Genomic DNA, 25,320 nt, shown 5'->3' with positions numbered 1-25,320 from the left:
TTGCACGGTGGCTCCAGACTCACTTGATTTTAGTTGCTTGCTTATTTCTTGATTATCACCTGTTACACAGGCCCAGCTGCTTTTCTAACCAAGAGCACTCATCCTAGATGTTATTCAAGTTGGATTTTAGGAGGCGCTTTGGCTTATGCTGGCAACATGTCAACTTGCCAGTGAAAGTACAATTTATGAAAGGAGGCTCTCCTTCAGGACCTTCACGCATTCTAAACATTAAAAAAAAAAAAACCAAAACAAACAAACAAACAAACAAACAAAAACACACCCCCAAAAAAAACCAAGGACCTGTGAAATGGCCACAAAACTCACGCTGGAATGACCAAGAAACTGCTATATTAAACAGATAACATATAGAGGATTTCACTCTTTAACTACATGCTACTTTTTCTAAATAAACACCGTCACAGTGCTTATTAGCTTGCTAACTATTTAACGAAGATTTGGGTAGCATGCCAGAGCCTGCTGAAGTCACTGAAACAGCCTTTCCCTGGCAATGCCCAGCTTCAGCAGAAGCCTTTGGAGAATGCCTCTGTGGTCAGCCATGGCAAAATAAGTTGTCACCCTGGAGCTGACAGAAACCGTGACGTAGCTCTGGGAAGGACAGTCTTGCTTGTTCTATGGCAAACACTCCTTCTGCCACTAGAAGTAAGCATCTTCCCAAAGCTTGCTGCTATTAGAGCAAAGTATGAAATTCACATGTTCCAATGTCCAAAAGGCTGAGGGAACTCCTCTAGAGATCAACAGACATAAGAAAGCTTTGAAAATGGTGATCCTTTCAGACAAATTAATTTTACTGTCTTGTGCTTAGTGCCTGGATACTGTAGTCCTGGATCATACAGTCATTAAAAATGGAGCTACAGTTCTTTTATCTTTTGGTAGCCTTGTACTTTGCATTCAAGCATGACAGGAACCAATGGTAGAAAGAGGTAGTACTTTTATTTAATAGAGCTATGTATTAGTGGGCACTTTTAATGCATTTTTTGCCTCCATATCCTCAAATATATTTTTAATAGGTAATGCTGTATAAAATATTGTAATAGTATTTCAGAAGATTGTGACACACTGTCAAAAACAAAACAAAACAAACAAACAAAACAAACAAACCTAGACAGCATTATAATCCTTGTATCAACCAGTCAGCAGTTCCTATTTTAAGCCAGGTGAAATAACTGTGAAGTACAGGAAATTAATGTTGATCCAGACTACTCTAATATTCTCAAAAAAACCAGCATGAATTACTAAAATCAGCTGGAGGTTGTGTGTATGTTAACACCCTAAATATCTAGTGTGCATAAGAACATGTAGACATATGTTTTCTTTCCATGACCCTCTTCCTCATGGTTGCTAAAATGCAGCAAAAGGAGGAATAGAGGTATGGATTTCAAGACATAGCACAAATCAGACTGGCTGCCAAGCTGTCTTTCTTTTTATTCTTAAAATTTTTTTGCTTGGCAGGACAGCTCTTGGAATGGTCATGGATAACAAGCTTCTTGCTAAACAAGAGTCCTGACAAACAACGAGTTCATGGCTTGATCCAACAGAGAATCATTTTAACACTTAAATCAAATAAGTACCCCCCACAAAAAAGCAAGAAATACCAACATGGTCAGCAATGGAGCAATTGTTTTAAATCCTATTTTAACATGTTACAGAGTTGTCAGTTACTCTACTGTTATCTAGTTAATAATAAAAAAGGTCTAGACTAAGGCTGTGCAATGTGTCTACAAGAAGTGTTATCGTAGCACTCAAAAGTCCCACAGATGAGTCACTTGAATGTCTCCAACCTAGTTTGCAGATAACAGTGTTTCCAAGAATCTCCTCTAAAACATACTCCCAGGATACTCCCAGAGCTTGGATTAAGCAGCTTCACATTTGTCTTTTATTTTTGCCTGTGACAAGAGAATTCGCCTCTGGCTGGCCATGGGATTTTCAGAACCCATCACGCTTCTATATGCAGAAAGACTATATATTTGGGGCAAGAATCTGATTTTAATTAACAGGTTGGACTTTTTGCAGACATAAATTAAAAAGCAGTATTTTTTTTATTCAAAACAATGCCTAATATGAGTTTATTTAGAATCCACCTTTTTAAAGTGCATATTCTTCTAAGCAGATACTATGACTTTGTGAAAATGCAGATAGCATGTATCACAGAATATAATTTTAAAATAACTGGTTATTCTAAAAATAGCATACTATGCAATAGCAAACAAGATTATCTGTTCACTTTTTTTTACGGTCACTAAAGAAAAAATGTCTAGTAGAAACATAAAGAATTCTCTGATAGCTTTAGCACCCAGCAGACGGAAAGGGATTATTAAAGATGTGACCATTTCCTTATCTCAAACAACAGGCATTCATATTTCTCCCTTATCATTTTTACTTATTTATTTATTTTTCCAGGTGAAAGTCTCCTCCCTTTTGTTCAGAAATTGTATGAGGCAAGGCAGTAGCAAGTTCGCATTTAAAGATCTAGTATAAAGAAGTTCGCCATTTGGTGCTCAGCTAATGCTATCGACACAGAAAAGTACTGTCCATGAAACACTATGGAATGCCCTCAGGATGGCAAGGCATCCTGAGGGCATTATAAACACAGCACTGAATCTAAGGCTAAAACTTTTGGTTTTCCTCATTTATATACACCACATTCCAACTGCTCCTCAGCTTCTTCTCATTCAGTTAACCTTTAAATTTTGAAAAATATAAATTACTTCAAAAAATGAGCATAAAAAGGCTTCTCCAGTAGCCTTTAGATTGTCACTCAGAATGAATATCTAGAACATTATGCTGGTGTATTAAGGGCAGGAATTGTCCCTTCAACTCACCTCTAAATTCTTAAAGATAAACACAGACTATCTTCCCTGCTCCATTCCATTCCTGCTCTCTGGTGTTGTGCTGAGAGGCTCACACACTTGAGAGGATGCAAATAATAACTCTAATAAGCTCTATTAACTCCAAGTTTCCTGATAGAAGTGGTCTGAGGAAGTAGGACAGCTAGTCCTTGTCTTAGGACAACTGACAATGGATACTAGAAAGAAAAAGCAGGGAATGTGTTGGAACACAATCACCTCTCATGAATGAGAGAATAAGCACCAAGCAATGGAGATCAACAAAAAGAAGAACTAACAACAGGTCAATCATTCAGTCAGAAGATACACTGCTTTCATGACATCTAGGTATCCAAGGAATCAAGAGAATGTAATTTTTTAAATTAAAAAAGAAGAAGGTGTTAAACATAGACAGGTAACTCCAGGAAACTACTTTCCCATCAAAGATCAGAAATGCAAGCAGTCTACAAGATAGGGATGTCGCTTTACAATGCACAACAGTCTTTAACTGATTTTTATTGAACCATATGTTTCAGAACATAGTGATGGTCAGTAGTCCATGGCACTGAATTTGAATTGCAATCAAGTCTATTAGTCATAATACTAAAAGATTATAAAATACTTAACTTACAGTTTGTAAAAAACACAGATTAAGCAAATGGAACATGAGGCATCCATGTTTTTCCAAACAAATTGCAGATAAGGATGCACAATCTCTACTGGTTCAAGTAAAAAATGGGTATGCAGAACCAAATATGTAAGTAGGTATATTAAAAAATGAATGTAATTTGGTTAGATGTAACCATATCCAATCTCTGCAGCTGCACAACTTTACTAAAGAGTGCACAAGAATCTCAGGTAAGAGAGAAATTGATTTACATTGCCTTCACAAAGTTAACCGCTCTAATTATTAAATAGCCCTCAACATATGGCAAGGAATTATGGAATGTGAAGCAAGAACTGTGTGTTACAAAGTAACCACACAAATGGTTCCCAAATAGCAACACCACTTCTAGAAGGTTAGCAGAATCATACCTTTCTGATGTACAAATTCAGAAAACTAGTGCTGACATACTCTGCACTATAAAGCAAACTATTATTAAGGTGACAGCAGTAAACAAAATTTCCTTTAGCTTATGATTAATTTCATTCAAGCATTAACATGGAAAAAACAGACATAAAATATGTTTAAAGATTAATCTTGACATATCAAAGTGCTTTGGTTCTTATAATTAAAATTTATTAGACTTTTTGACAGTATTAATTCAAAGTCTTCCAGTGATGCTTTAATTTAGCAGATTGGTGAATTGGACAGCAAGACATCCACTATAGCTGCTTCTTGAGACAGATGATTCATTGTTGAACAACATTAATGTCAGAAATTCAAATGTATGCATGTACCATAACAATAAAACTGCTTATGCCATTCTACTTTCAAGTTTCCAAAGGATATTTGAAAAAATTATCATACAGCTGTCTTAATCTGCCTGTTGTTTAAAAGTGGTCGCTGTATAGTACTACAGCTTTATCTCCCTCCTTCACTCCCCATCTCTTTTGTCCCACCCTCCTGCCCTTTCCCCTGTTTCTCGCTCATAGTGGTTTTTCACCTTGGCTTGTATTACCCTAATGCTAGGTTGCTGGAAAACAGCATTTTGTTCTACATCATCACCTGTGGCATCTTTAGAAGCCACTGTTAAATATTAATAGTAGCCACTAATACCGACAATTAATACAGACCAAAATACTGTAAAAAACAAAGCCGGCGCAGTTTTAATATACAGGCAATTACAATGGCCTTCTATATGATCCTTGCTGATGAAACACCCCTCCCTCTCTTCTCTCCACATTATTAATTCTAAAAATTGGATGCACTAGATTGTGCATTGAAAAGGCTATTGTTAAAAATGGTCACGAAATGGTGGCATTGCAAGAAAACAGACACACGAATATGTACTCAGGAATACTGCCAGAATCAACAGATCTATCTCAGACCACTCAACAACACCAGCAAAATTGTATTGGCACCAAAGGAAGGCCATACAATCTGTGGATAGAAAAGGATTTTTGCTTTCTACCTACCCAGGAGTCTGCCTCCCATCCAGGTTCATTAGATAAGAAATCTTTCAGGCAGCTGGATATTAGTGACTGTGCCTGGGAGGTGGGTAAGGCAAGTCTGGGTTTCACAACACAAAAAAAGAGTAGACAGCTGCACCTACATGGCATGTCTCACCTGGATTTGGTTAAAGCTATATTTACATGGAATGAAATAAATTAATGACATTTTGGTCAAAGAAGACAGGTGGACATTTTCTATAAGAATGTATAAAATAGGTATTTAGAAAAGGGAATGGCAATATAAAACCAGAAGAATAAAACAGGAGGAATTCTGGAAAGTGTCTTGGGGCACTTCAGAAGGGCAGTGTTTAGAGGTTCCTGGGTGCTTCCTGAAGAGGTGTTGATTTCTAGGATATAGTGTTGTGCAGCTTTTCAGTTCCCTGTACTCTGCCAAAGTAAATTGAGAATGATTCAATGAAACAGAAATGAAATAGAAATTAAATACAGTGCCTCACCTTTAAAATACTGTCTTTTCCAATATTTAACCCTTTTCAGGATCCCAGCTTATGGTGATGGTAGGAAAAATGTGGCTAGAGTCACTTTTAGTCTATTAGTCAAGTCAAGAGACTGCTGAATGTTAAAAAATACAAGGCAAAGACCATAAAAGAAGGATATATCCTCTGCATTTCTGCAGATCTTTTTTGTCTATCCCAAATCTTCTATTTATCAGTGGATTTTTCATGAATAATAAGCTCGACAGTTGTACAACATTTTGCATTCTTCTGTTCATAAGCAGCCTAAACTTTTCATCTACATGGATGTTTTTATCCAACTATATCTTCAAGAACTGACATACTAAATTTAATTTTTTTCATCTTTGTCAATTAAGATGGAAAACTGCAGCCATTATTTCAATATCTTGCTGGCTGTCAGTCACAGAATCTCAGAATAATTTAGTTTAAAAAGAACCTTTGGAAGGTCCAAAGCAGAGCCAGATCTGAAGGCAGATCAGGTTGCCCAGGTCATATTCTGTCAAATTTTGAGTGTCTCCACAAAGATGGAAACTCCACCACATCTCTGAGCAGCCATTATCTCTGCAACTGTTGAAAATCACCATCATTGGCCTAACAGTTATGAGTTTGCCTAGTAAAGCTAAGGAGGGAAAAAAACAATTCTTGTTCATTTTTTTGTCATTTTCGATTATGTATCATAAATAAAGATAGTATTATTACATTAATTTCACCACAGTCATGCCTTGAATGTAGTAGAAGCCTGTTGTGCTATGCCAAATGTATGTGTTGTGGCAGTTTTTTCTTTCTGGGGTGCTAAAACACAGGAAATATACTTAAATATATATTTACCATCAGAGGCTTCAAGAACAAAGGTTAAAAAGCCCCCAGCCTTTTCTGCACAAAGAAGCTGAAGGAGTTCTCCATGCTGAAGGAGTTCTCCATGTTCACTTAATCCCAAGTTTTTAGTTTTCACTGAAAATAAAATGTCAAAACTTGCCAACAAATTGTCTTGCAAATTATGCATGACTTTTTGCTTAAATATTGGTTGTTACCACACAAGCAGAAATCAACAGCTCTAAAATAGTCATGCCTATTCCTATCACAGCATGTTGTAACTGCCATTTTTTCTTAAACACACTTTTAAGGTCCATTTTTCCAGCTCTGTGAAGAGCAGGGTATTACAAATATTGCCTGCATCCTATATATCTAAACCCAAAAAGTCAAAGGCCATCAATGTTTTATTAACTGCTCTTTTAATAGTTCTTCACCAAAACTTTCATAATATTTTTAGGTGGTTATATAACTGAATAAGAGATCTTTATAGCTTCCTTCTTACATTCTTAATTAGCAGTCTTTTTTTGGTATATCTTACTAAAGAAAATATTTGAAATGTAATTTTCTGTGTGTCTCCTATACAAAGAAAACACAAAATGGAGGACTCCATGCCAGTAAACATCAAAGGATTTCCCTGATACTGTTTATAAGTACATATTTTAGTGTAACCCAGAACATTTTTAATTTTGTATTACAAAATCTCTTTGTTTCTAGAGAATTACTAACAATTTTGTCATTGCAAGCAACATATACATTGATTACTACAGTTTAAATTCACTTTTTACTTGGTTAAAATCCACTACTAAAAATCCATGAAATCCATTAAAATCCCCCAAAGTTATCCTGGATGAATTTCTAATGCACTTAAATATTTCTGAAAATGTTTCAGAGTTAGATTATTTAAATAATAATTATATTTCCAATTCAGATGGCATTATGCAAATTGTATCATTTCACAAGGGTAATAAAAACTTTGGGACTATGATGTTGCAATCCTTTGGTACTTAGCTATTTAAACTAGTCAGCCTGAATGAGAAGCAGTTCTATATTTCAGACAGAAAAAATCTTTGCAAGATTTATGTAACATGATAAAAGGCCTTAGTACAAAACAGTCAACAGTACCTTGGATATCAGCAAAACTACTGCTTTTCAACTACTTTCTAAATAACCCAGAATAACTGCATCACAGAGAAAAGGTGATATTTGTCTTGGCCCATCAAATCTCTCTGAAAAATTCAACCATCCCATCAGTCTTATTTACAAAGAGCACCAATGAGCTACACAGAAATCTGCAGTATTTGCTTTCATGTCTGCCTTGTAGATGAGACAAAAGTAAGCAAAGCTTTAATTCAGCCTTGGTGTCGTCAGCAGTAATTCTAGCATTAGAAGCACAGGCTGATGCCTTGCCAGGAGAAAAAAAACAAACAGTACTGAATATACATTTTCAGTGAACTGGGAGATCCTCCCAGACAAGCTCCTTTATAGCCATAGATAACTTTACTGTAAAGTAACTAAATTTCTGTTAACTCTTCTGAGGTGCAACATTTTGTCACTTTGCATCAGGCAACACTCTCCCCAACTGCAATATTCTGCACAGTGATAGCATTCTTTTTATTTTGCTACCCTCACTCTTCATTTATTCACAGACTTTAAACAGATAGATAGATAGATAGATAGATAGATAGATAGATAGATAAACAGATAATCTTTGTCTAGCCACTCAGTCACTATCCTATTCTACATAATTTTTGCTGATTTGTTCTTCTGTATCAAAGAGATTTCTGAGGGTTTTTTACCCTTCCACTTTCCTAATGATTCATTCCCTGGAATGTTTATAGCTACGACTTAGTTCTGTTCTTGGATTTTAGCACCATCTGCATGCCCTGGATAAGTAATTAATGAGATTTTCATATCCTCCTCTCTATTTCTTTTCCATTTTTTATAAGAAACGCTTTTTGCCAATACACATTATCCACAACACTAATATAAATTAACTTGAGTTTCTCTCTGACTCCTCTGAAAGCACTATTTTGGGAAGATTCTATGTGGCTCTTCCAGGTAAAAAAAGAGCATACAATAGCTTACTTCTTTGTGTCCCAGCATAACTACAAAGATAGTGGGATTTTAGAAAATGCAACTGCTGTTCTGAATTGCTCTGGCAGAGAGACATTACCATTTCCAAAAGATGAAACTGGAGCCAAGAAAGGCTAAGGAAGCAACCAGAACTGAGTAGGGAAACTGCAATTTTTTTCTTTAAAAACACTAGTAAAAGCTTTCCAGTAGTGTTCTGCAACAGAAATAGTCAAAGAATCTTCTTTTACGATACACTGAATTTGTATAAAGCATGTTGGGGGCTGACAAAAACCGCTAAGTTTGGAATGCCCAGCTAGGGGACTGGTGCAACTACAAACTTTTTTGAAGCTGATTAAAAACTCTGAATCACAGAAATGTATAAATATACTGCCCTAAATTTAACATATTCCAGATTATCAGCATATGATCATGGCCCTGCGTCCTGGCAACTGACAACATACAACTATTTGACAAACACAGATAGAGATATATATATATATATGTATATAGCTCTCCAGATCTGGGGAGGATGGGTATTCTGTGAAAAAATGGGGTTTCCCTTTTGCTCATGTTGGTGAGCACTCCATAAAACTTTCAATCACTGAGTCTGATATTCTACACTACTACACCGATTCCATGCAACAAAAGTGCTCCAAAGTTGAAAGATCATACCCACAAGTGCTCAGGCCTCACCATCTCTTTGACAACAATAGTCAGCTACAATTCCTCTCAGTTTTATTCAGTTTTTCTGCCCAATTTATTTACAATATTTTGGGGAAAAAAGGGGTTTGGTCTGTTTGTAAGTGAAATGCAACAGAGATTCTTGTTTAAAGCACTCAGAACATCTGAAAGCAGAGATGGATCACTCAAAATGGAACTACAGTGGCCCTTAGTTTTCACCCACCTACTGTCTCACCTTCCTCTTTTTTTAACAAGCAGCATTCACCTCTTTGTTTACAATGAGAATGCCACTCCTGAAGCTGGTAAGACTGATCACAGTTTGTGGAAGGATCCTCAAACTGTATAAATTTCTATAGTTCTTCTCGATGCAAATATGGCTGTTGAAATTTCAAGCTATGAAGTCCAGCGATGTATCAGTAAAGCATCAAGTTACATACTGTAAGTACTTACACCAAGTCTCCCAGTAAAATTAATTACAAATCTATCCTTCAATTCAAGAACTAATTCCCAAACATACATTTACTCAGCTGAATTTATATACAGTCTTTCAAGGAGCCCATATGTTTCCATTTTGTGGGTCAATGGTTAGCTAAATTGACAGTGTTAAGCTAAAACTTTTCATTACTAAAAGAATGAGCTGAATTTTTGCTCTAAGACATCTCTGAAAATGTCTTTCACAGCAAGTGAAAGTGGGCTGATGGACAGCTCTTGCTTTCAGAAGACTTTAAAAGAATCCATCTCAGACCCTGGACTATTTCTGTTGTAGCACATGTTAGGCCAGATTGTGATCTCAGTCATAGCAGAGTAGCATGATTATGCAAACGGCTATGCCAAAGTAAACATTCTACTAGTTTCAGCTGAGCTATTTCAGATTCGTAAAAATGCAAGAACAGAACTTAGACTAAGTATATTAAATTAATGATGTGTATCATGGTCAGAATGCAGTAATCTATGCAAAAACACTTTTAGAAACTGCCAGGGCTTACAAGGCACATAGTGTTGAAAAAAAAATTAATTATTTCCACACCTCTTTTCAGAGTATAGGTCAATAGAGAAAAAGGGATAAAGTGCTACAAAATTTCTGATATATAGAAGTCCATAATTACTATGCATTATGTACAAAAGCATTGTCTAGTATACTTCATATCACGGACTATCACAACTGGCATTTACAAGTGTTCTTTTAAACTGTAGGAATCCATCCATCCACAACTGAAGTATTCTTGAAGATTATGATTAATGTGTCATGAATCATCACGGTTTAATATGCATGACACAGTTCCATTTCACACATGTTCTGCATGGGTTGATTGTCGTGTATACTAATATCAAACAGATGTAAATTCTCTAATTTTTGTGCTCCCAAAGTATGTTTTAATTACCTAGGAGGCTTCATGCAGGAAAAGAGGAAAGTATTTTGAAGTAGATTTAATGAAAAATCTCAAAGAAAAATCCATTTGATTTTTTTTAATATCATGTTCTTAACAATTTAAATTTTAATATTAAAAAGAATATTTGATATGCAAAGGAAATGCAGACTGCTCTGATTAAATGGCACATTGCTTGTTGTAAACAAGAAAATAAACTTTCATTATTTTTCTAATAAAGAACCTGCCAACAGAACAGGAGCTTGGTGATATGAAATGTTTCTGCAAGTCATGGTATGTGTATACAACGCCTAAATTCTTAAATTTGGGTATTTTGCAAAGAAATCAAAATTCCATGTAAAATATCCCTATATAAATTCTCACATCAACCGTGCTATAAGTCCCATTTTATGTATGATCTAAATTAAAAAGTCTTCAAATGTAAAATATTTCACAAGCCTCCATTATACAGAGGCCAGAAATGGACATGAAAAGATATCCTAGGTTAAAAATAATGTATAATGAGAAAGCTGTTTCCAGCCAGCGCCAGCTCCCACTTTCTGCTGTGTCAGATGCAAGCTATGATTCTCCAGGACCAGAAGAGCAGCAGAGCCACAGGTTAGGATGGAATAGTGTTGGATAAAAACTGTGAGCTTTAACTAATTCCTAATTTGATCAAACTGAGTTGTTACTGTAATTTCCATGGAAGGTAGAGCACGTCTCTAGCTTTGGGCCTGATCTTACTGAAATCAACAGGAATAGGAATGACTCCCAGGGATTTTGCACTAGAATTAGTTTTAGCAAGCTGAAACAGTTTCCACTTGAAAATGATAATTATCAAAACTCTTACAAATAATAACAGTAATAGTAACAGTGTTATATTTGATACATACATGTTAATGTTAGCATAAACAGCAGATATACAGATATACCCTAAAATATTATCAAAACTAAGATATTCAGCCCTTCCCCATGCCAGAGATCTTTTTGCACAGTAATGTTTTCAACACCACACAAATTATTTAAATTTCTTGCCTACATACTGACATAAGCTGGCATAGAGCTTTAAAATGAAAATATGAATTGACATTTTGAAAAATAGTGGACAATCATGGCACTAGAGTGCAGTGACCTCTGTCTTCCAGTATTCTCTTTTTTCTTTATTTCTTTTTCCAAATGCCTAAATAAGTGCAAGGTGCCCAGAAACAAAATTTATATTACCAATGAAGCCCTAGTTCCAAGGAAGTTAAAATACATTTCCAATGAATTTACTGGGCCAATAAATGAATCTACAGCGTAGAATTCACACACACCACACAAAACATTTGTGCAGATTTCTAAAAACATACATTCATCGCATTGCAGGAAATCAAGCCTGCATTCCTTGTTCAACCAAAATTCCCTGGCTGGAATAACAGCTTTAGATGTTATTTTTGTTCTCATTCTGTTTTACTTTGTTAAATCACCAGATTTTTTTTTCTTTTTACTTAAGATAAATGTGTGAAAGTGCCTCCTTTCCATTCATAGATGTTATCTTCCTCAAACTTCAAATGATTCATCTGGGTGAATGTAGTTATAAATAATTTATCAAGATACATACCAGTTGTTAGGAAAAAAAAAACCCTGAAGGAGGAATATCATTGCATAAAATCTGAACATTAAAATTGATTTTTAAAAAATCAATCTTTAATTGGTTTTATTACCTCCTAATCCAGGTCTGAGGCGATTATCATAACCATCCAGAAGTCTGTCTAGAATTCTTGTAAAGATGGTGATGTTATTCTTAGCTTCATCTTCCAGGGAGTCAGCCAGCACTGATCTAAATGGACATTTCACATTTTAGAAAATGCTAGGTATGTTTTAAGATACACTCAACATGCAGTTTTTTCAGGCTGGCCTTTAACTTGCTGCACTCTAACGGGAAGGGTGTAGTTAACAGCATATGAGCATACAATTTACATGTATATATATAACAAGTTCAGAAATGTAAGAGTCAATGACATACTATTTAAAATTTCAAGGAAGTCATTTTCCAGTAGTCTCTACTTCTAGTCATCGTTGCCTCACTGTGAATGCTGTTTCAAAGCTCCAATAAGACATTTGGCTGTGTAGGTGAAAAAGCCTAAAAGAGCTTCCCAGGCCTCAGTGGCACATCATTTAAGGACCATCTCCTTCCAGCTCTGTCTTATCTGTCCTCACTTAGGTATACTCTATCTGTGGATAAATTCTGTGGATATGCTTCCACCCAATGGTCATGTAATGTACATGACCAGAAGAACTAACATGAGGGAAAACTCCAGTGATCATGCTCAGGGAGTCCTCTGACGCCAGCAGTTGGTGGGTGGAAACAACAATGCTGACTAGCAAGCTGCAGGATAGCTGTGAATAGGCTTCATATTTTTAAAATGTTATTTTGTCATAAAAAGCATTATCTCATATTCCACTAGATGCAGACAAACCTTATAAAAGTCGGATAGAGAAAGAAATAATAAATAAAGAATAAAGAAGAATCTATAGCTCATCGATTGTTTCAAACTTCCCCGATAAAGAAAGAGACATTACAGCCTTTATGGGTCAAATCTCTGTGGAACACACTAGGGACTGGAACATGAACCTGCTGCCCAGGCAGCTATGGTGCTTAACAGTCCTCTGGGACCTGGGCACCCAGATCAAAGGGGTTTGGTGTCAGGGAAACCCTCACATGCAGAAAGCCTCACATATGCAACTATTACTGTGCCAACAATTTTAAGCACCACGCATGTGAAATGCATGAGCTCGTTAATCTTACCTACTTAATACCAGTATATTGGTATCAAGAGAGTAAAGCATCATATGCTACATGCATTACCATTTATACCTTTTCCAGCCATCTAAATTTTTAACCTGAAACGTTTGAGTATTTATCATCTCTGAATGAACTACTGATCAAGGCATTCTGAATGCCATAAAAGCAAGCATATTTTCTTCCTCCTCCAAACCAAAAGTAGGTTTGGGTGATGCTTTCTCTAAAGCAAGCTATAAAATGACTAAAGACAGGGCTTTATCTTGGTCTCCAGTTCAACAGCATAGAGGAAGTATTTAAATGTAAATCATTGCAGTTGGTGCTTTCCACCACATAAAACACATAATCGACCCAAATCAGATAACTTCGAAAGAACACATCAAAACGTCATGTGTGATTTTACTGATGTGTCCAGTTTTTTCTTAATTTTAATTATTGGATGGATCATTTTTTTGTTTGTGAAATGTATTTCTGTACCATAAGTCTCTGCCATTTTTAAGCCTCTCTTTAAGATACAACAGTTTTTTGAACCCAAGACTCCACTAAGAAATTAGATCTTAAAATTATATCAAATTAGGGTCAAATCCTGCAAACTTTACTCAGGCATAAACTCCTTAATTACGCATGTAGTCTCTTTGACGTCAATAAGATTACTCACTTGAGTAGGGTTTGCAGGATCTGGCCCACTGTGACTCAACTAATACTGCACCATAGTTAGGTATAAAGTGAGATAGAAAATGTAGTTTCAAGAAATATTTTGTTCACTGGGAAACAAACCAAAATAATTGCAGACTTTTAAAATCATATAAAACTTACATTATTTGGCATATAACCCTTACCATATTAGGACAAGACCTACTGCAGCCAAAGAACCAAAGCAAGTAAACTGAAGTTACAAACTAGAATTAATTACAAGTTTAGGGACTGCAAGCAACACAAAAGTACTATGTGATTAAAATTACTTCCTCTTATGCTCTCACTTTAGAAATGGAGAACTTTAACATAAGAAAAGTTGATTAATAAATTATGTTATTGTTTTATTTTATGTGATTGTGAAGTTGTATGCTATCTCCACCTAGAGGTCTAAAGCTTTAATATCATTTTGAATTCTGTTATGTTTGACTAAAAAAAAAATCAAGAAAAAAAAAGACATGCCCATATTACAAAATATTTAAGCATTATTTTAGAGATCGTGATTTGCCGTGTGACTTCATGATAATCTCTTTCTCCATCTTGACTGTTCTGTATGATACAGAATAACAGTGATACAGTAACTCCAATAAATCTTTAAGATCCAATAAGGCATTTAAAGAAATTGCTGTTTTAATGGTGAAATAAAGCATGAATTCACAAACTGTTTAAGGACAAAAGACTAGGCTTTCATGGTCCCTAAACTACATTCTACTGCATTTGCTCAGAAAACTGTGTAATACTGCATTCAAACAGCTAAGAAAGATTTTTTCATTACGTTACGACATACTATACTTTTATAAGCTCTCACACAAGCTTATTCTTAACAGATTGGAACATACATGTTTGCACTGAACAACAAAACTAAATATCCTCTCACCTTGTTGGTAGCCACACCAATAAAACGAGAAGAACCAACTGCATCTCGGAGAGTGTCAGTTTCCTCTTCATCGCCGCTCTTTGCAAAACCTAACGGTGCAAGAAAAACACAAACCCACTCTCAACGACAGTCTCCGCCAAGCAGTGCTTTCAACTTAACTGGAGGAAAAATATGTCACTTCACTGGAGAAACCACTGAAATTCCGCAGCACTTTTCACTACTAGCAACTTATTGTATCTCCATCTTTCCCAACGATCCTGCTCTGTGCAAAGAGGCAACGTATGATCAGAAGTGGCATGTGAGCCGGCTCATCAGATGCTTTCCTGTTCCGTGATGTGAAAGCCCCAAGACGAAGAGGAACAAAAATAAAAAACGTATGTATGGGAGGACGGGGGTTTAACCACCCCTCGCCTCACTACGGCACACCGCAGCCGGGGGGGCGGGCGGGAGGCAGAGTCATGCCATTCGCCGGGGCTCGGTGCGGGGACCGCGGGCGAGCCGCCCTCGCCGCCGCCGAGCGCCCAGAACGTTTGACAGCTGCTCGGCAAAGCACCGGCGGCCGCCGGCGCCGCGGGCGGCAGTGGAGGGGGGCGCGGGGCGGCGGCGGGGGACAGCCCCCGCAGACCGACAAGTTGCGGACAGCAGCGGAGCCCCGCCGCGGGCAGGCGCTGCCGGCGGCAGGCGGGAACCCCCGGGGACCCTACCTGGGAGCTGCGGGCGGCCGGGACGGGGAGGGAGGGGGCAAAGGGAGGGAGGGCAGGAAGGCGCCGCCGGCGAGCGGGGCAGGCGGGGCAGGCGGCGCGGGAGGCGCGGGAGGCGGGGAGCGCGGAGCGGCGGCGGCGAGCGCGGCCGGGACCGAGCGCGGCCGGGACCGAGCGCCTTCCGAGCGGCGGGCGCGCGCCCGCGTGCCTGCGCGCGGCTGTGCGCGGAGGCGGGCGGGGGGCGGCGGGCGCGGGGCTGCCCCGCGGGGCGCGGCGGGGGCGGCGCGGGCCGCGCCCACGGCGGAGCACAGCGAGCCCACGGCAGAGCCCAAGGCAGAGCACATCGAGCCCACGGCAGAGCCCACCGCCCCCGCGGCCGGCGCGGGGGGCAGAGAAGATGCAAGTCACCCTGACCAGCCGCGGCTCCGGCCCCGGGGGCTCCCGCGGCCTCTCAGCCCGCGCGGAGCGGGCGGGCGCGACAACGTCGCCGGTGCGCGAACGAGGAACGGGGCGGAAAGCTCTCCCCAAAACGATACAAGACGTTTTCCGTGGCCCTCTCTCCTCAGCCTTTTAATAGCCCCTTGTCAAGTGCGTGTGTGACAGGGCACAACCCCGGCAGCCGCCCGGCGCTCCCCGGTGTGCGGCGGGAGCGGGGAGCCGCCAGCCTCGGCTCCCACCCCGCTCCCCGGCTGCCTCATTAACATTCCCCTCCCCACTTGCCCATTGGCACAGTCTAATTGAAATGCAGAGAGAAGAAAAGTCTGTCATTTGAAGTGAGCTCAGGATGCAGGCAGACAAGGAAACAAACCTCGCTTTTTTTCCCCTCCTCAGATTGCATTACTTTCTGTTGTATTCTGTTTTAAAGTACGTTGCCCTCCTTTCGTATATACAGTCTGCTAGTAACTGGACTGCTGCTAGGGTTCATTCCCATCGATTTCAGGTTTTCCAGAGCAAGTAGAACAGGACAGGCTTGATAATTAAAGATAAGGGTTTATATTTAGTGTATCCTCATTTTGCATTGTTAACTCGGAAATAATTAAATAATGCTGGCAGTAATGTTTCAGCTTTTATTTCTTTTTAAACCATTCCCCATCTATCTCCTCTTCTTTCACTCTTAACTACCCAAAGTGCCAATCTCAGTTATCCTCTCTTTATGTCACTGGCCTACCTGCTTATTGCATTTTGACTGAAGTTGTTTTGATGAGATTTGCTTCTGAATCAACAACAGTTCCAGAATGAACATGTGAAATTGGATGCACAGACACTGGGGGGGGGGGGGGGAGATAGGAAAAGAAGAAATAAAAATTTCTTCAGTTACCTATAGAATCAACTACTAAAAATTGGAGGATTCTTTTTCCTACTCCTCTCTCTGCTGTTTTACATTTGTTTTCTGCTTCCCAATTATTGAAGCTTGCAACTGGAGGTGTCCTTGTTTTCCTTCTCCTTTAGTGGCTTAATGACTCTACAACAGAGCATGAGAAACAAAAGAAGGAAGAAAAGCTCTTGGGCTGTCAAGACAATTTGTTACTTCCAACTTTGAGGTATTTCATAACTAGCAGTAAGACTGGGAAGAGAAAGGGAATGAACTGAATGGCTTTGTTTTAAAATAACCAGTAAAACGACAGCCCAAACTGTGGGAAGTGACACGGATAAAGACACAAGTGTAGAAACTGAAATCTGAAGAACACTCATTCAGCCGCTAACTAACCCTGGTTGTGTCTAAAGTACAAGGCCCTCTTCTTCCCCTGTCCAGATGTGAAATGTGCTCTGTTCATTGTCAGTTGAGCATCAATGGTCAATCTAAAGTCTTCTTTGGATCTTTCTGTAAGTTCCATGTATTAGGAATTAACAACTGATATTAAATGCAGAATCAACCCTCACAGTAAAGAAAACTAGTTTAAATTACTTGTCCTAAGTAAAGGTGGCTTCACAAATATTAAAATGCAGGAAAAAAAACCACTAAAAGTGAAGAATCTTCATTATTTACTCTTATTGGAAATACACTATTTAATCAAAGAAGAATATTTTTTCCATGGGTATTTATTGCATTCCTTTCCAAAAACACACTTCCAGTAACTATAATACTGAAACTGTAATCTAATTTTCATATGTGAGTTGCATCAAAAAGTAGAAAAACACTGTCATTAAGGAAAGCAGTTACAGTGGCTCCATGTTGCTGTGATAGCATATTGTCATTCTTCAAAGGCCACATGGGGTAGGTATGTATTTATAATGAGCTTATTTTCACAGCCTTCCCCAAGAAAAATGTACTGGGTTTTAGGCTCTAATCACAATTATTACCTGTGATGTTCTTTGAGATTTGCCATAGCTTCATGCACTGAAGTCATGCTTCAGATTTGAAACTTGAAAATAACTTCTCATTCCCATTTTAGACAAGTTGGACAGCCCTATGGGGCATCCCAAATCACAGGAAAGCTGAGTACAGAGACACACAGGGACTACTGTGGCAGTGTGAGAAATCAGAGGCAATGTAATTACTAACAGAGAGAAGGTTTGTTATGCTAGTTCTACATGCTTATAACTTGTGCTGTTGAAGAACTGGAAAGCATTTGGGGAGAAAAGTGTGGTAGTGGTGAGGTTTTATTGTTTTTTTGGGGTTACATGCAAGCATGGCTCACAAATACTAGATGTGTTAGCTCTCGTCAGTTAGAAACAGTGTGCTTTGGTCCTCTCAGGTGCAAAGTCAACAGGGAACCTTCCCTTCTGCATTAATATTCGTGGTGTGATATTGAATGCTGTCATTCACTACTGAATTTCAATTAGCTCTAAGTGATATGCGGCATCCAACACATCACTAGGGTTTGTGAGACGCTTCTGAGTCCTGATGCAAGTGCCCTGGAAGGTAGAGAATCATGCCCTTGGTTTGAATAGGACTTGAAATAGTCCACTGGAGGCAGTATATTTGCTGAAATATAGAAATAGAATTCAATTCTTATTTTGATATTTAAAAAATCTTAAAAACAAACAAAGGATTTTACAATCCTATTATTCCTCCTTGCCAAGGATCTCAAAACTGTGCACAGGCTGATAAATGATGTTACCAATTCTTTTGTGAGATTTGAAAGACTTCAGATGTGAGCACAAATTGAATAGCAGGGTAGGTATGTGACATTTCATAAGCACTTCTTACAGTTTAGAGGTAATAGAAACACAAGAGAGGTTAAGCCCAGACTAGTCATTATCCAGACTGCAGAACACTAGATTGAATGCTTCCTTTGAAACAGTACTTAAAGGAATCCTTTATATGAAAAAGTTATACCATTTTTCAGGCAAAATAAATTACTCGAAACCAATACCTTCAATTTGTAGCCACTAGGGAGGTGACAGTAATCATTTTCTGTCATGGACATAATCAAGCAATGCAAAACAGAACTTAACACACAATGCTGATCTGGGGTACAGTCTGCAGTATAACAGTTACAGACAAAAATTTTGGCAGATTGAGGTAATCATCATTTACTTTGTACTGCCTGAGAATAATCCCCACCCTTATATCTAGGCCAGCAGCACTCTGAGCTGTAAGGAAATAAACAATAGTCAATGGAGTTCAAGGAAGTGATGTATATGTGTGAAAATTACAGAATCACTGGATACTCTGAGTTGTAATGGACCCACAAGGATCATTGAGTCCAACTCTTTAGTGAATGGCCCACACAGGGATCAAACCCCTGTTTGACTTTGGTGTTATTAGCATTATGCTCTAAACAACTGAGCTAAATTCAGCATCAAAATCGAATTGATAGATCAGAAATTTTTGTATGTGATATAGCAGTGGATTTTTTTAGTAAAAATTATGCTTTTTATATTTCTTATCTCTAATAACACATAAAACATATCTCGATATGATATTATTTTTAATAGACTGTTTTATTTATCCTTTTAAAATTTCTATTTGTATTAATTAGTTAAACATCTGTGCATAAATGCAAGTGTTTGAGATATGTATCCAAGATATAATTTCTGTGCAATTTTAAACATGTATATTATTTTATTTTGTTTCTGTAAATAATGACAAAACAAAACATTGAAAGGGGAATTAGTTTTGACCAAGTCAATTCATCATGCAGGTACATGAACGTTAATTTGAGCAAAAAGAAGGGGAAAACTGCTTCTTTTCAGGAGCAGCTCCAAATTATGTCCCAAAGAATGATGATGGAAATCAGATTTCTGTAAGAAAAAAAGACTCGGGTCTCCAAAACTCTTCCAGTCACTGACTCTATGCAAGACTGCACCCCAAATTCCTCAGGTGAAATTATTTTGAAATGTGCCATTCAACAGTAGATGCTAGTATAATAAACAAGAATGCAAGAAAAATCTTACAGCTTTATGCCGTACTCTCTGTTGTAAGTGCCTGAGCAACTTTTAGTCTTCGGAGTTTTCCATCTGACTGTGACACTCATGGATTGGGAAGAGCTGCTGTGTTTGTTCAAAAGCTCTAGCTATCATACAGACTTCCTGACTGAAGAACAAAAGTAAGGGGCCAGTGCCAGCTTTATTTCAACTGCGTGTAATCAGCTTGAAGTTACTTTCCAATGTGCACTGGGAAGTTCAGCAGAACAGGAAATTGAAATGAGCTTTCCCACCTTAAATATTGATGAATGTTTTTTCTTTCCCAGGATTATACTTCTCCCAGATTTGAACCTTAAATACCACGTGAGGATTTTTAGTTTTCTCCAAATGCACTGAGATCTAAAGAAAAAGTGAGCAGAGACTCTTTGCTGTTAGTAGTAGTGAGAATTACATCATCCTTTTAGAGTAGATCTTCCTTCATGGGACAAATATAAGGCAAGCGGCAGAGGACAATCCAACACGTGCACTGGCTGTGACAGGAGAGCTCAGATGAATAGAACTGGCTAATAGCTCTTGTTCTGAGTGAGAGGAAGGGGAGATCTGCTTTCGTAAAAGCAATAGTTTCCTTCCTGTTTTCTGTTTTATATCTCTAAGGAGACCACATATCACAATAGGCTAAAAGTGACTTTACAGCAAAATGAAACTTTTGCTTGGGTAGATAAGACAGAATGCAGAAAATGCAAATATATTTTAAAATGTTTCATAAATATAATCACATTTGCGTTACTTGTACAAAAACAATGTATTTTATCTTTCAGCTGTTCACTTAAATATTCCTTGGACTCTGAAGACATTTTTCATGTAAAGCAACACAGATTCATGATGTATCATGTTTCAAGTGTCCAGTTTGGGGGAAGTAGAGCTTGTTTCTTACAGGGATAGAAATATACTTAATTTCTAAAAAGCAGCATTACAACATGGAACTACATTGAGATTTATTTTGTTTGAATATATTTTGAAGTTCAAAACAAGATCCCCTTCTATTACTACAATGAGATTGATATTTAGAGAAAGTTTTACAAATATAGGGCCATTTATGGTCAACCCTTTTTCCAGGAATACAAAGAAAGGTGAGACACTAGACTTCTGCCATTTTGTGTTGCCCACAAAATTGCCAAGTGCCACTCGCAGTCTGGAAATATGAGGAATCATTTGTCAATGGTTGTCTTTCCTTCTGCAAAAGCCTCATCTCCCCTTGTCACTAGCTAATACCAGCCATCCTTAATAATGTTCGATGCGCACAAATTTATCAATGACCAATGGATTTGCCTAAACCTCAGGGTCCCAGTCGAATTCCGAGAGGACATGCTTCTGCATATCTTTTTGTCCCACCATAATGCAGCCTATAGGCAGATGATGCAATTGAACAGTGGTATTTCTATGTTTAAAATATTTAATTAATTAGTTAAATTCTGCTTTTGGGGATTCAGCAACATGAAAGATCAGTAAAAACAAGCAGAAAGTTAAATGGAGTATAGTATGACAAACAAAGGAATTAATGAGAGATGAACTTTTCAGATAAACTGGTTCAAAATATACTGTTTTTCGTGAACAAGCACAAGTCACTTTAGAACAACAAGTACAATGTAGACCTTCAGACTGCCTGAAAAGTGCTGAAATTTGCAGGTCTGGCAGTGACAGGTTTTGAGCAGAAAAAAATCATGGGGTTTTTATTCCTACTAGGAGGGCATTTAAATTTTTACTTTAAAAAAATGGATGCTTTTCTAAATTCCTGATAAAAAAAATTCCAGCCTTTGGGCTCGTTTCAGTGCTACTTAAAAGAATGACCAGAATTCAGTTAGCAGTCTGTTCAATAACTTCTCCTAGTCAGGAAAGCTTTCGTTGCTGATCCAAGATTACCTTATCTTGGGTGGCAAAAAGTCTGTATTTTAAAAATTATTCTGCCTCCCAGGACTTCAAAGAGTTTCCTCCTGTCTGTGACTAATGTTAGCTAAAACAACACACAAAGGTATTCTTCTATCACTTACAACAAATAATCAGAAGACAGCTCTAATATGAAATGTCTTACCTAGCTTCAACAAGAACAAGAAAAAATCACATCGCTCCATACTTGAGTCAACTATAGCTACAAATATAGCTACTTCTATAAAGTCTAGGTAGCAAAATTTAGGAGGAAGACTGTTGTTCTATGTCCTATGGTTTTTAGAAAAATATATAAACCATATAATTGCTTAGAAGCGTAACGGTACTCTATAGCAGTTCACACATATTTTGCAAAAGCTGGGAGTTATTATAAATATATCTAGGTTAATTAACTGCCATTATAGTGGTTTTATGCATTTAAAAGGAGAAGTAGCTTTTTGGCACACTGCAAATGACATATTATTCAGGATGACAAATCATAGTAAAGTCAATGGCATAAGCTGCTGGATTTTAGTGCCTGCTCCATGTATTGCTGTTTCCTAAATTGCTCCTTACTGCTCCAAGAGATAGAGAGATCAGGGAACTCCCAAGCTGGGAGGATGAGAACCACCCCAGCTCCTGAGCAGCTGGTTAGACACATTCTCAGCCAACTCTGCTGGAGGAGGTTGAAGTACCCAATGATTGCTACTGGCACAAACCTAAGCTGGCAGTATGAACCCTTCCTTCACTCTTCCATGCTTTAGTGCAAGAGATCTTTATGTGAATGAAAGTTCTCCATCTCATCTCTACTCACTTCCATATGTGCAAATGCCCAATACAGCCCTGGGCCATAGAAAAAGCTTCAGTCTTTGGTCACTCTCAGTCCAGCCCCATTCTATTGCTTTGAGAATGCCCTAGGCTAAAATAAATAAATAACCAGATAAATGGATGACAGCTGGTATTAACAGTCCTGATTTGCTTTCCTCTCCTTTCGAGTAATGAATCACTAGTGAAAGAGTGAGGGAGGGAATCCAAAGGGAATCCAAAACATGCTTTCTCTTTCATATCTGAGTCTGCAGTAGCCATCCATGCTCCAAAAGGGGAGAAAACTGGGCTGCATTTTAATATTCATTTTCACAAAGCTGAGTCAGAACTGCCTGTAAGCGCAAAGGGATTTTTAAGGAAAAACAGGACTCCCCTCACATCTCACTAGTGTAGTGAGAATGTATAAATAGTTGCACAAGGCAGATAGTTTGTGTCAACACGGTATTACATTTGTGAGCATCTGGGTAGCAACTGCTGGACACAAGAGAGCATTTGCTAGCAAAATATTATGCTATTGCCTACAAAGTGGTGTGTTACCCAAAACCTCTGCAAGGTGCTGTTCAAATCTGCCACACAGAAAGGGGTGCCCAGGGTAAGAGTTTATTAAACATCACCAAGATTATTTGAGAAGAGAGAACTTTTTATGTTCTAATTGTGGTACCTGGCTTTATGCTCTGAGCTTTTCTGATGGTCTCTACTGTCTAAGAACCTGGACAGGTCCTCACCTTGGCCTGGCCAGTCCCTGGCATGGGTGGACAAAACTGCATGCCAAATTTTGGGAACACAGCGACAGACCTCTCTTCCCTGATTAAATTTCCCTCTTTCCTCCACACAATTTTCTCACTGTGCCATCTGACTTCAGATGCTTGATCTGGTGCACTGCAAGTCCCTTTTTTCCTGGAAGCCCTGAGAAATGCTGTGGGTGCATGAGGACAGATTCTTCCCGGGGGAGTGCATCTGATGAAGGAAGCTTTTAGCTAACCTAAAATTGCCAGTGTATCAAAAAGCAGGCATGAGCATGGCCAGAAGTCACAAACACACTTGGGAGCTGGGGCAAGATTCTCCCCAGTGCTGGCTCTCCCTAAAAGCCCGAATTTGTTGACATAAACACCAGAGAAGGGGAACACTGATCTGAGATGCAAGACACTGGAGAGACACGAAGGAAGAAAGTCTATTTTTAATCTAATTTGCCAAGTCACATATCTCCAACTTTCAACTCCACACATCTCACAGAATTCCCACTCCTCTCTTTTGTTTCCCATTTACCACAGGTAACAGTTCACCAGGAACCTCATATCATGATATTTTTGACTGTGTGTTTTTTTGAATTATGTATTTAACCAGCAGGATTACTTCCACAAAAAATTGTAGATGGCTGTTACAATTCCCAACCACAGTTTGTCTTCAAGGAAAAAAATTGTAGCTGAATGGAGTCTTATTTAATTTTTGAAATTTTAAAAGACTACAGAGGCCTCTGCATAACGACCTTTCTACTGCTGTGAACCTAAAGCCTAGGTTATTATTAAAATAAGTAGCTAACTAGGACATCAGTCTACCAAAACCCACCAACAAGTTGCTTTCAAGAAACTAAAGAAAACAGGTGAAATAGTCTTTGGCAGACTTGTAGCTTTTACATATTTTCACTGGAGTAGTCTGGATTGCAGTGAACATATTTCTTCCCTGGTTTTATGTCACTCAATCCAGTCTCTCATGAGTACATTTAGGAAATGATAGATATTAAATAATTCCTTTCTGCACAGTGGCAGGTCTATCTTTAATTCACGTATAAACACAACATTTCCTCAAAATCATTCTTATCCTGCATTAAAAAAAAAAAAAAAAAAAAAAAAGATCAAATGGATCAAGCTATACAAAGAGACCATAAAAAATTTTATTTAAATACATGTCTCTTACCTAAGTGTCTTTTTTCTTTAGAGTGATTTTCTTCTCAGCTTCCTGCATTTTCTACCACCCTGTTACATTTTAAGAAAGAAATTACAGGCTTCAAGCTTCTCCTCTGTTACACCATAAAAACTTTGGAAAAATTACTATTTCAAAGTTATTTCTTTTAATTTTGTGTACATTATTTTAAATGTAAAATGAGTCTTTGGTGCTCCATCACTTAAACTGAAAAGATATTTTGGCAATGAAGAATTTTGTACTTCACTAATACACCAGCAGTGTTGAGAACATGTCTCAAAAAGTGTGAACAGTACTTATAAAGCTGTGTAACTCTCCTCAAATGACACAACAGCATTTTATGTGGCTGAAAATGAAAGAGTATGTATGAGGTTGATCCTGAATACTATTCCAACACCATATTTAAACAAACTCTGCTTGTTTGCAATTTCCATTACTTTATGTGTTTTTTTAGTTCAGTTCTGTCATAAATGCACTTTGTAAAACATTCATCTTAATTGTATGCAACCAACTGAATGTTGTTGTATCTTTCCTCAAGTTTTTATGTATCTCTGCATTCCAGTCAACTGGCAACCCAAGTTGTAGTGTAAAACCCCCAACCAACGCTCTTGACTTCCACAGGGTCCGTAATTCTTTCCAAGGCTTTTCACTTCAGAGACTCGTTTGAAGGTGAGTCCTTTGGATATATTTCACAGAATAATGGCAGGGACTAGCACATTATTCCACTCAAATACTTGTGCTTGAGTGAGAGCATCCCTATACTGCAGTTATTTGGCAGAGAAATGTGAAGAAGCTTTAAAGTAGCTCAGATTCTGTTAAGAGTGTAGAATTTGGCAATATGAGTGACAAAAATCGCCTGATAACATTGGCGCTTTTGAGATGGCAGGGTGAACACTTGATGATCAGTAACTCCATGGCTCTAG

At 38.1% G+C, this 25,320-nt stretch overlaps 1 protein-coding gene and 1 long non-coding RNA gene across 6 annotated transcripts in view; one reads left to right on the top strand and one right to left on the bottom strand.

Moving 5' to 3' along the window:
• The window catches only part of GABRA2 (gamma-aminobutyric acid type A receptor subunit alpha2), a 61,555-nt gene extending 46,039 nt beyond the window's left edge, over window positions 1-15,516 (bottom strand). The window contains exons 1-3 of one of the 2 annotated variants that reach the window (XM_064652911.1): window positions 15,422-15,516; window positions 14,718-14,806; window positions 12,069-12,184 (exon numbers count right to left, since the gene is read on the bottom strand). In XM_064652911.1, the coding sequence (XP_064508981.1) occupies window positions 12,069-12,184; window positions 14,718-14,788 (187 nt within the window). In that variant the 5' untranslated portion in view covers window positions 14,789-14,806; window positions 15,422-15,516. Of the gene's footprint in view, window positions 1-12,068; window positions 12,185-14,717; window positions 15,270-15,421 lie in introns of those variants that run through there. The other variant, XM_064652912.1, reaches the window with a different exon arrangement.
• Window positions 15,517-15,748: 232 nt separating this feature from the next.
• Window positions 15,749-25,320, top strand: part of LOC135413329 (uncharacterized) — a 50,190-nt gene continuing 40,618 nt past the window's right edge. For 2 of the 4 annotated variants that reach the window (XR_010430178.1, XR_010430179.1), the window contains exon 1: window positions 19,500-25,066. This is a non-coding gene — a long non-coding RNA (uncharacterized LOC135413329). Of the gene's footprint in view, window positions 16,960-19,499; window positions 25,067-25,320 lie in introns of those variants that run through there. The other 2 variants (XR_010430181.1, XR_010430180.1) reach the window with 2 other exon arrangements.

This window comes from Pseudopipra pipra, chromosome 4 (assembly GCF_036250125.1).
Source record: "Pseudopipra pipra isolate bDixPip1 chromosome 4, bDixPip1.hap1, whole genome shotgun sequence".
Taxonomy (NCBI): domain Eukaryota; kingdom Metazoa; phylum Chordata; class Aves; order Passeriformes; family Pipridae; genus Pseudopipra; species Pseudopipra pipra.
Note: the sequence above shows the minus strand (reverse complement) of the source record. Positions and strands in the feature narration are given on the sequence as shown.